At 35.6% G+C, this 12,438-nt stretch overlaps 1 protein-coding gene across 1 annotated transcript; it reads right to left on the reverse strand.

Annotated features, from left to right (window-relative positions):
- Positions 1-57: 57 nt before the first annotated feature.
- On the reverse strand, positions 58-10,850 carry PPID (peptidylprolyl isomerase D). The gene is made up of 10 exons (XM_039876250.1): positions 10,658-10,850; positions 9,265-9,405; positions 7,419-7,525; positions 5,359-5,547; positions 4,373-4,495; positions 4,103-4,209; positions 2,279-2,420; positions 1,201-1,287; positions 1,070-1,112; positions 58-330 (listed from the first exon to the last, which is right to left on the reverse strand). The coding sequence occupies exons 1-10, from the start codon at positions 10,740-10,742 to the stop codon at positions 242-244; spliced, it is 1,113 nt and encodes a 370-aa protein (XP_039732184.1). The 5' UTR covers positions 10,743-10,850; the 3' UTR covers positions 58-241.
- Between the last annotated feature and the right edge of the window lie 1,588 nt (positions 10,851-12,438).

Consider the following 12,438-nt stretch of genomic DNA (forward strand, 5'->3'; position numbering starts at 1 on the left):
ACACCATTATTCTTCGTAAGTAATGCAGATAGCCATGAAAAGACAAAAGAACTTCACTGTATTTTGTAATACTTTTATTAGGAGTGAACCCATATCAGTATTTCTGAACTTTCAACAATAGGGAACTGAAGTGTCAAAGGAAACACACTAGGGATTATATATAATAGACAAAACTCCTTAAATTTTCTTTTTGCCTTTATACAATCAATGTATAATACTTAAGCAAAATTGAATTCCTTATTTAAGCAAACATTTTTGCATAGGCTGCCTTTTCTTTATCTTTCTGTGCCTTTATCTTTTGTTTGACTTTCAGCAGTTCGGCCTGGATAGCTGCAAAATAAATATGTAGTATTAGTTATTTCTCAAACTATCCATAAAGTTATGTTGACCAACAAACTGATGTTTTAGTATGATAAAAAACGCTTTCTTCTCCATAAAGTAACTGAGCCCTATTAACAGAATACTTTACTCTGAGAAAGCAATCACACAAACGCACACAAACGCAAAAATCATGAAACATAATTTTAGAAGACTCAATTGAGAATTCAAATTGAATTGTACAGATTTGCCTTCTCCATTAGAAAGGGCAGTTAAGTGCTTCCCATTTTACTTTAGCAATAAAGAAACCAAAGATATATTTTAATACTAGGTCTAGTATCACTATTTATAGTTGGTTTATTTAAAAGACAAGCTTATTTTTGTCACAGCTTCCCAAAGGTTTTGTAAAACCATACACCTATTAGCTACAATACTTAGGTTATGGCCACATTCAGTTTAAGGAATGGTCCCAAACACTGAATGTACCAAACTCTTTTAGTGCTGTTAATAGAAACCAAATCTCAAATGATACAGCAGATCAAATGGTATTCTGGAGCAGGACTAGAATAGAAGCTCTCTGAGGGCAGGGATCTTGTCACTCACTGCAGTATGATCGGTGCCTGGCCCAATGACGGGCATTCTGTAATATCTGCTGAACAAATAAATATCTAAGTGGCAAAGGGTTCAATGGTTCATAAGGATGAATTCTTAAAGGACAAAATGAATTTTCATTACAAAAACTGCCATTTACCTTTATCTTCCGGTGCTATCTCTTGAGCTTTCTTAAGATCAGCCTTTAATTGGAAAAAAAAATTAAATATTAGGTGTATGATTTATGAAGGTGGTTATGTATTTTAAAATACTGAAATTTAGAAAATTTACCAATGCTTGATCATATTCTTTTAATCCTTGCCATCCTTGAGCTCTGCGGTACAGTGCTTTGGTATTCGATGGGTCTATTTCAAGAGCCTACAAAAATTATAAAAATTAATATTTTTTCTAAATATTTAATATTAAATATATATGCTAGATTTCAATTTATTGCCTGTCAACTCCAAATCAACCCTTCACTGCTCTATAACGTAGCTAGAGCCTGTAAATCTCTCTCCTGTGCCAGCTAAGTTTTGTCAGTAGAGGGCGCAAAATGGACATGGAAGAGAAATCTGTTTCTCTTCCAGGTTCCAGAGAACTCCTCTTATTAGGTTCCTACACTGAGCTTGTCAACAGCACACAGGAACTCCCTGCAGGCAACCTCCCTAAGCACTCCAGTGAATCCCAAATGATGGTCTTTCTAAAATACATGGTTTAGTTAAGAAAAATTTTCAAACAAACTATACAAGAGGGAGAGAGTCATAATTGTTCTATTTAAGGAAGGTAATGTTGCCACCTTTCTGGCTTTAAAGAGCCAAATAAAAAATTTCTTGAGGGTATGTGTTTTTCCTTTAATTAAAATATCTAGTCTCTGTTAGGTGTTCAACATGTGCCCAACACTGTCCTAAATGTTTTACCTATGTTATATAATCTTTGTAACAATCCCAAGAGGCAAGTATTATTTCCATTTAACATATAAAGAAATCAGTATTGCCTACATTTAGGAACTTACCCAAGATCACAAAGTTAAAGAAATAGTAAGTGTATGATATTTCTAATTAAAAAAAACGATGTCTGACTCCACAACCCACATTCTTAATCATTCCTGGCTTTGTCTTCCAATGCCTAGCACATAATAGGGGTTCAGTATGTTAAATGAATGAGCTGATAAGTGTGCTTTAAGGAAAAAGTAGTATTTTCATAGATATTAATATAAGCTAAGTAAATGGACTGAGAGGAAGAAATGAAGGTCCAAAATATTTAAAGATAAAATGACTTATAAATTATGTTTCCTTGAGTCTCATTAGGTCCTATAAGATATATAATGTATATAAAATGGCTTTTGAAGTTAGACATAAAACAGACTTACCTCCAAACAACTGTCAATTGCTCCCTGCCAATTTGACATCTTCAGTTTACAAGCACCAATATTCAGCATGCAGCTTAAAGCTACAGGTTGCAACTTCGATTTATTTGCTTTCTCAATAACAGCCTTTGAACTTTCCACATATCTGGAGAACAGTAATGAAAGTGGCATGTAATGCTATGTAAGACTTACTCTGCTTCTTCAACTATGTCAAGTGTTATGTTGTTTGATATAAAATGCTCATCAAATACTAGTATTAATATTCTTAATGATCACAATATTTTTATTACTTTTTCTTTAGATAACTTTTTATTTGTTCCAGCTTTTTCCTACTGTGTTCAAAGAGGTGGATTTAAGAATAATCCCCAATCTAAAGATAATTACGCACTTTGTATTTTTGAAAACCAGGTCTCTGTTATGCACTTTCCAATGTAATTATGTTTAGAACCAGGTTCTCACTGTGAGGGAATGGAATGAAGGGGAAGAATCCTGTAGTTTTGGTTTTGAATTGTAATTTAATATTGTTCCTAGCTCTGTCCACTGAAAGGGGCTCAGAAACAATGAGCATACCTGACCCCCAGAATTTGTTTCCTAAATCTATTCCCCACTGAAAAGAATCAAGGCTCCTTAGAGAAAATGCTGATACCGGATCTGGAAACAAGGTTAAGTGTAAGATGAGCCTGCAACATCTTGTGCCAGAAAGCAAGTCAAGTGATCACAAACTAAGAGGAACAAGTCAAAAGGATGTAGAAAAGAGGGCTTCCACTGGAAAAATCTGGAACCCTTTGAGCATCAAAACAAACGATGGTAACAGTATAATAATAGGTTGAATTGAAAAAAAAATCTACAGGTCTATAGCGATACTAAAAATGGGAGAAGAGGGGAAGCATGCTGGCTAATAACTGTAGAATGAATGATAAAATTAGTTCTGCAACCATTAATGTAATAACTGATTCAGGCAAGGATCTTTAATGATGTAAAACCATTGAATGAAAGGTTAGAAACTGGATATACACACAATCTCACAGTATCACCTTACAGAGTACTTATTTACAAAGGGGAAAAGGCACTTTCATAACAGACATCTGGCTGACACCACTTTAATCAAGTGCCAAAACTCAAAATAGGCTAAATTGACATGTGCCTTCAATATGTGACACCATAGGAAATATATACATCACCTACTTAAGTCCTCTTGTCAAATATTTAAACTAAACCTAATCCTGAAGAAGCAATCCAATACAGATGGTATTCTATAAGACAACCTACTTAAGACTCTACAAAATGCAAATGACTAAAAAAAACGTAAAGTTTTTTTAAGCTCTAGTAAAGATTATAGGAAACTAGAGACATAAAACAAACAATAGACTCTGGAGTAAAAAAAAATTTGAAACAATTGAGGAAATTTGACTATGGATTACATATCAGATAATATTGTATCAATGCTATTTTGGGGATGTCTTAATGGTACTGAGGTTGTGTAGAAGTATGTTCTTGTTTCTTAAGAAATACTTGCTAAAATATTTAGGGATGAAGTGTCACAGTATCTGCAACTTCCTTTCAAAATGATTCTACAAAAACAAATATAGCAAAGTTAACTAGTGAATGAGGGTCATGATACATGAGTAGTACTCTTCCTGTATTATTCTTTTAACTTTTCTGTATTTTGAAATTTTTCAAAATAAGCTGGAGGCAACAAAAATACAACTATTTCAACACATTTGGATACTCTGCAAGTAGTATGCCAAAAATACAATAAACAACTCTTGAATTTTAGTTCATAATTCAATTTAGAAGTTCTTAAAAGTAATTTATTAAAAATATTACCTTAAAACTTTTGTATATTTTTTAATGGCCATCTCCCAGTTCTGAGATTTGAAAAAAGTATTTCCAATGTTTTTTAAGTCTTCTGTTATTAATAATATTTTATCTACCTGTATAAAATACAAATGTCAGATTTTAATAAGTAACATGGTTTAATGCTAAGTTCTATCATTAGAAAGACTGACACAAAAAAAAAATCTCAAAATTTTAGTGCTAAATAAATATTTTTAGTAATTTAAGTAATTAAAGTTTAATTGATCTGAAAGTACTCACATCTTTTAAGTCTATATCTGCATCCTCGGGGAAATCTGGATGACTGTCACCAGAACCATCTTTTGGGAATATTCCCCAATCATCTCCTTCCTTCAATTCTCCACATTCTGCAATAATGCACAACTGTAAAAATAATCCTAAATTGTAGAATTGCACTACCATATTAATGATATATGTTAAAAAAAAAAAAAGTCTAGGTTTAAAAGATATACAGCTGCAAGTAACATGCAACACTGTCCAAGTCACTTCTAAAATGATTGACATTAAGAGGCTTATCTATCTGCTCTACAAGAACGGCCTTTATATACTTGCAGGTAATACAACAACATCACTATTTTACAGAAGTATTTTATTGATATTCAGCAGCTCAGTGTACACAAAATAAGTTGAAATTTTATTCCCTACATAATTTTCCTTACGTTGGGCATTGCTTTCAACTTGCTACTGTTTCCCTCAAACACTGAGTGACAGCCTGCCTCCTGCAGGTAGGTGAGTTTTCAATTCCCACTCTCAACCCCACCAACCGGGATGGGTAGTAACATGGGCACTTTGACCCACAGGCATTTAGAACGCAAGGATCTTTAGGGTTATATAATCTAGTCTAAACCCTTAAGTAATTTATATAGGATAAGGAAACAGGCCAAGAAAATTGAGTAAGGCAAAACCACCAAGTAAATGGCAGAGTGTATGTAGACAGGATTTTTCATTCCCTATCCTCTTTCTACTATGTACTAGGACACGTGCTGACAAAGTTTTACAGGTATAGGAAGACTTACCTCACCAAGAATGAAGTTGAAATAATAACCTTTTAACTACCCTAATCTTTTCCTTGTAGAAAACAGTTTAAAAGAAAAAGTGGGAGATCCATGCTTCTATATACCAAGTCATTCTAACATTTTTCCAGTTAACAATCTGATCCTTTTACTTAATTTCTTTGAGATGGTAACTAAGATAATAAGTGTGTTTCACTGTAACTTTTTACTTACTTTGGCTGGTTTTTCACCTTTCACTTCTACATTTTCCAGAATTCTTGCCACACCCATTCCTTTAATCACTTGGCCAAATACCACATGTTTCCCATCCAAATGAGGAGTCGGAACTGTTGTGATAAAGAACTGAGAACCATTTGTGTTGCAGCCTGCATTTGCCATGCTCAATAAACCCTCTTGATCATGCTGTAGAAATAAAAATCATTAAAATAAAACCAAGGTTAGAGGTACTAGTCTGAAATGTTCTTTTACTGACCATTCACATAAAACTTTGGACTGTAATACCAATTAGATTGAACAATATAGTGTATTTTTACTTTGTATAAATTGCAACCTTTAATTCACAAAATGTAAAGTACTTAATTTTTAAACTTTAAGTTTATGAAACCAAATAAAGTAACAAACGATGGAGGCGGGGTATATTTATAAATTGGCTATATTGAGAAAATGCTTATACTTCATATTTAAGATGAAAATACTACATTAAGGAAATCTAATAATTATGCTTTGCCCTTTTTTATAATGTATGCTCTTTTTTTCTGAGAAGCACTAACGAGTCTTCCTACTTTTATGGGCCTGCATTATAATTCTTCCTTCTCATGTCAGTAAACTGGGAACAGTGATGGGTTATTCAATTTAGACAGGACATTCAACTAGGTACACTTCCCTAATTTCAAAAGACTCCAAATATATGGCTTTCATCCCAGGTGAACCACGTCTTCAAAGAATGCCCCAAAGAAACCACTGCATACGTACACACTGAAATCAAATTTCTACCTTGGCATCAATCTGTTCAAAAGTTCTGGAAAACCCAAATTCTTCACCTTTCCACTTTATCCTCAGGCCTTCTAAATTTATTCCTTTTGAGCCAAGAACTATAACTCTAACAGTGCTTCCTCCCTAAAATGCCTTTCACCCCTCCCATCTAAATGTAATTCAGCTTTTAAGGCCACCAAGTTGTAGAAGGCAAGAACCATGAGTCCCTTCAATAGGCCTCCTTTCTTTTGATCAGTGTGATCATCACATAATCACGTTTTCAACCTTTTGGTAGGTTCCCTTTTTCCCTTCCAAAAGTGTGGTGCTTTTTCCATGGTATTAAATAGAATATTTTATTTCCTCAGCCTCCTACTGCTTTTGTCTTCCCTTACTCACATCCCTCTTTCAAACTGGCATCTATATTTTAGCTTCCGTCTAACTAAATCTCAGCCACCTTGCAAGACCAACTTCAGTACCCGTTCCTCCTCATTATCTTCTCTAATAATTTGGACCATATAAATCATACCTTTCTTAAATAATATGTACAGAAAGTCTCAATTTAGCATTTACTTGCATATTATTCTCCAGTTGTCATATGTGTTTTAATCTTGTCTTCCTGGTAAGATTATAAATTCCTTGTCATCAAGGCCTTTCATTTTTATAAACTCTTTGGTGCCAGTGACAGTACTAAACACACATAGTTGCAGTCAGTAAATACTCCTTTAAAGACTGATATTTTCAAGTTATGATGGTTACCTTGCTCATATTCCTCATTTCCAAAGATACCACTTTACTTTTGTACTTACATGTCCATTCTTATAACTTGAATGATGCAATATACCCCGATTACATCTTGGGACAATGAAGATAAGGCACAGGCACCACTAATGTCCTTTAGGAGCTTGGACATTAACCATATCCTCTAGTTTGCAAATCCCCTGACATCCTGGATATTAGCGATGGTTTTGTTGCTCTTCAAATTCAAGCATAAAGATGCACAAGTTACCATCCTTCTGATAATGAGAAAATTTTTCCTGGAAACAATTTTGCCATATGGTGGCTACACTTAAAAACTCATTGGCTTTACTGAAGTATGTAAACCTGGACCACAGTGAAACAGTATTTTTGCCAAATAAAATCATTACTGGATGAAATTTTTCCGTATCAAAAATGCATATTAACAAATATACCTTTTACAAAAAGAGAATCTAAGCACACTTGAGACTTTTATTGGTGTCTTAACCCAACAAATATCCACACATAATAGCCTTTATTATAACATGCATTTCTGTCTACTTTACCTTATAATAGAAATTTTCATCTTCAAATTTTTCACCATAAATACTTTCTCCACCTGTCCCATTCTGATTTGAGAAATCTCCACCTTGAATCATAAATTTCTTAATAACTAAAAAAAAAAAAAAGGAAAATAGCTATGAGAAACTAAGATATGGATGACTTCAGCAAAGTTACCTAATGATTATGTAATAAAGACAACTTTCTAAAACAACTCTAATCATGTCACTCTCCTGTCTCTCCCCACCACTTTACTCTTTAAGGGCTTTTCACAATCTGAGTCCAACTACTTTCACTGCCTGATACCCCACTAACACTCAAAGAACTAGTTCAAATGGCACCCCAAAGTTGGATATCCTAATTTATCTCCCCGACTAGCTTCACTTTAACTCCATTTTATAACATATATCATAATAATATTGTCTTCCAGCAAACAACTCCTTAAGTACAGCAACTGTTTTTCATCCTTGTAACTATGTGCATGACTGGGCACGTATTAGTCACTCAGTAATGTCTACTAAATAAAGACCAATTATTCCCAGTAGATTTGTTATACTGTAATGGGAGTACTTCGGCAAATATGATCAGCTGATGTCAAGGGTTCCCAAGACCACCTTCATATTTAGAGATGCCCTATGACTCAAGGGACTCAGCATTTGGTTGTATTACAGCTACATAATAAGAATACACAGCTGGATGAGAAAGGAAAAAGATATAGGCAGAGTCTGGAGAAATCCATGTGCTTCCTTATGCTCTTGCTCTCCCATGAAAAGTCATAGAGCACATTCTTCCCCTAGTGAAGAAAATGCAGCAATATGTGTATGTTTCTGCCCAGGAAAGCCCCCTAGAGACTCAGCACCGAGATTTTATTGGGGATAATCATGCAAGCACTCTGCCGACCATATACCAAAATTCCAGACTACCAAAAAGCAAGCAGGTGTTCAGCATAAATCAAATTATCTGTATAAATTCTAGGCATAGTAAACCACCTTTATGATTTAGGGAACAGTTCAAGTGCTGAGTTCCCAGACTCCAGACAAAGGCCACCTTAACAAAGGAGACCTTTCTAAGGACAGCAGTCTCAGGCCTGCTATGTTAACTCTTTTCTGCATATACTTTATTAGCATATTTTGGTATTCCATTAAATGTGAAAGTAAATCAACAACTTAAATATATTAAAATCAGTATTCTTAATCAAGTTTTTTAAAATGTACTACTCATATTATAGTTTAACTTACTTGTTTATTCATTGAACAAATATTTATTGAATACCACCTACTCAACTATACTAGATGCTGAGGACAAAATGATGATAACATATAGGTCCTGGATTCATGGAGCCTACAGTCAATTGGGGGAACCATTAACTAATCACTAAACAAACGTATGATTACGAAATGTAATACGCAGTGTGAAATGTCATCTTTTAATTACATATAACACCAGGTATCCAAGACACTGAATCTTTAAATCGGCTGCAGCCTTCCCAAGCAATCTTGCTAAAGAAGTAGGTATAACTTGTCACCTGACATTCAAGCTATCCAAAGTCTGCTTATTTATCAAAGCCACACCCTTTTTTCTCAGTCTAATCACAATGGAGTAAAGAGTTAAAGGATTGGTGAGGCTCAGGGAGTCCATTTCTCTATTAAAAAACTTTCGCACCCTCCTATAATTAATGGCACTTTTCACAGCCCAAACTAAATAAAATTGAGCTATTACTTCAGATGTCAAAGCATCTTCTTGGAAACTGGCAGTAATTTTTAACCTTCACCCTCATAGTGTTTCTACCCTAACTCCTATAGAACAGGATTTGATTATAAGAAGAATCAGATTCAGAAAATTTACACATACTTCGATGGAACGGGCATCCTTTGAAATGGAGAGGTTTCCCAGTGGTGGGTCCAATGCCTTTTTCTCCTGTACACAATGCACGAAAATTTTCTGCAGTTTTGGGTACAATATCTGCAAACAATTCTAAGACAATTCGACCAACTAAAAAAAAAAAAAATGAAATAGGGTCAGCATGCAAAACAATCATATAAGCAAATGATAAAAAGACAGTTGGTAAAATTATGGTGACTAAGACTCCAAGTTCTCTTTTTTTGTCATTTTTCTAGTATTCAAATTTAGTCTGCCTAACACTGTCATGCATCTAGATGAATTTGAAGATTATTTTTCTACATCTTACAACAAATCATAAATACAGTAGCCAGATGATTAGTACCACATAAGGGACACTATAAAGTAAAATGATATGAAATTCTGAATAATTTCTTCAGCATGTACTCAATATTTTCAATCACCAAATAACCAACAGAAAATTAAAAATCTTTTGAGTGACCAGGTTGGCTGTGTTTTAAAGTATAGCTGTATCTGTGCCCTGTGAAGACTTCCTGGTGCAGCTTCTGAAGCAAAAGCTGGAAATGTTCCCATTCTAGATAACTTCTAAGGCAGGTAAAAACAAACGGAATATATACATAAATGAGGATGTGGGGGGAGAGGGGTGTGTGTGTGTGTGTCCATACAATCCACGGGATCCCTGAATCCTGATGTATATGTATTCAAACACACTGCCTGGCCAGCAATTCTAACATGTTCTGAACAAGAGCAAATTACTTACAAAGCAATATGCTAATAATCCACAAGAAATTTGGAGCTTCTGAGCCGCTACTAGTAGCCTAGGCAACCGCTCTGCTACACTTAACTCATTTTCCTCGAGCCGAAACAGAGGAAATGATCACCAATGTGACTGGATCTCTAAGTTAAGAATCAGTAATAAGTTAAAAGCAACAAGTTAAAGTCGCTTTAATTTATAAATAACCTTATAATTGCTGATACAGCTCACGTGGCAAGCCACCGCGCGACTGGAGCCCAACTGACGATATCCCATAGGTTTTCTGAATGTCCCACTGCAAATATAAACTTATTTTTATGCCATTTTGATGGTGCAAAGTGGCGGGGAGGTGCAACCAAATCAGGAGAGAAAAACCTAAAGGCCGCCACAATCCGCGAACCAGAAATTTCCAGAAACTTCCCCCGCACGATCGATGGCATTGTATACAAGGGCGCTCGTTCGACCCAACCCTAAACGTCTGGATTTCTTCCATCGGTCCAGTCTGGGCAGCCATCCCTCCGCGCCACAGAGCAGACCTCGGCCCGAACGGCACCCCACCTTCCGAGCCCCCCGATTCCCGGGAAGCCCAGCCTCCTTGGGACCATTCTACGAATATCAGACTCCGCTCACCTCGCTCATCTCCGATGTCCACGTCAAAGAAGACCCGGGGGTTACTTGGGTTGGAGGGCTTAGCCTGGGGGGACGGATGCGACATTTTGACTTGCAGACGCGTTTGGAAGCGGTCTCAGGGTACCTCGTGGCCTCCGGGAGCTGAAAACCTACAGCGGCTCTCTCGGCGAAGACCTGGCGGCGGCGCTGACGAGTCACTTCCGGAGTAAGGTCCGTGAGCCGCAGCCCAACTTCCGGCGCTGCCGCCTCGGAGCGTTTCCTTGAACTTGAGCCGGTGCGCCTTAGGCCCTGTGTTTTGTCTGCTTTTCTCATTCACTGACGTTGCAGCCTCAGTTCTTTTTATTCTTTTCGCTTGCGTTTCATCGCTTTTCCTATCATCGAGGTGTAGAAGGGCTTTGGAGACAGTCGTCCCCATTCCAGCCTCAGGTCTGCGACTAACTGGTTTTTGACTGCTTCTCTAAAACTCAGTTGCTTGTCTGGAAAATGGGAATGAAAATGCTTACCTCACAGGGTCGTGTTAGGAATTAAAAAGTAAATCACTTCGCGCAATGCTTGACACATCCTGGTGATAGCTAATCAATAGTTGCATATTACTGTTGCCGTATTGTTATTATTTGATCATCCATTAACAGTAAGAGATAGAGGTTGGGCTAACGGCTCCAGACAGCTGAAGCTGAGAGTCCAGAAGAGAGAACAGTTTTGATTCCTGACAAAACTGCGTTATTGTAGTCCATTTTTCCCTTACGGGAATTCGTGTAAACATTTAATCTATATATATGACTCACCTCTCCATAAAGCCTCATTTTGGATAAAAGTGGTATGTTCCTTAGCACTTTGTAATATTCTAATCGTTTAGTCACTTATTTATTTCATCTCTCTTCCATTAGAATTAAACTACAACAAGACAGGATTTTGTTTTTTGTTTTTTGTTTTTGGTTTTTTTTCATTGCTCTATCCCAGCATTTCCGTCTGGCACATACTAGGTGCCCAATAAATATTTTTGAATGAATGAATGAGTTATACAGAATGCTAATGGACTTAAGAATGTTTATAAAAGAATGTTAACAGGAAATTTCATTTCATTTTGTCTTTTGTTTATAATATGAGAAGATTATCAGCTCTTCATGCTGATCCTTTTAAAGTCTGGCACATTAAAATTAATGAAAAATGTTAATTTCTTATGAGTTGCCCTTCAATTCCATGGTGTCTATTAGTTGTGATTTCCTGAAGATCTAAGACAGCTCAGCACATAACCTTTGTGTCTCTTGATAAATAGGAGTCAAAATAAATCGTTCTCTAAACCAGTCTCATTTCCAGGCTGCAAACTGGTAACTAAAACTTTCTTTCACAAATATCAAGCGAAAAATTCACATTAAAACTTTTATTCTAATCTATTAGCTTATAATCAGCCTTTAAGTTATTGTTTCAAGAAGTGTCACTTTTATGCCATAACCTCCTAACTATATTATCATGATTAATATCATTATGATTAACTAGGCAGCATAGTTAAATGCTTCTACTCTTGCATAGACTTCAGGGTTTCAAATTCAGTCTTTAAAAGATACTGACTTGTGACTTTGGACAAGTTATTTAGCTTCTCTGTACCTCAGTTTCCTCATATGTAAATTAGGATATTATATATATCTTAAGGTTTTTATAGGGATTAAATGAATAATTATTTAGATGTTTTAGTATCTGACACATAGTATGTACTAAATAAGTAAGCAATTATTAATCATAAATAGCTAACACTTTATTATAATAATTACTAATATCAACAT

Source organism: Pteropus medius, unplaced genomic scaffold, assembly GCF_902729225.1.
Source record: "Pteropus medius unplaced genomic scaffold, Ma_sr-lr_union100, whole genome shotgun sequence".
In the NCBI taxonomy this organism is placed as follows: Eukaryota; Metazoa; Chordata; class Mammalia; order Chiroptera; family Pteropodidae; genus Pteropus; species Pteropus medius.

What these genes read in the sequence shown, in the direction of transcription:
- PPID (XM_039876250.1), bottom strand. Translation starts at nt 10,742, where the DNA reads ATGTCGCATCCGTCCCCCCAGGCTAAGCCCTCCAACCCAAGTAACCCC. An exon ending in GGACATCGGAGATGAGCGAG is followed by an intron (nt 9,406 to 10,657) that starts GTGAGCGGAGTC and finishes TTTTTTTTTTAG; the next exon opens with TTGGTCGAATTGTCTTAGAA. An exon ending in AAGAATATGATCAAGCATTG is followed by an intron (nt 1,113 to 1,200) that starts GTAAATTTTCTA and finishes TTCCAATTAAAG; the next exon opens with GCTGATCTTAAGAAAGCTCA.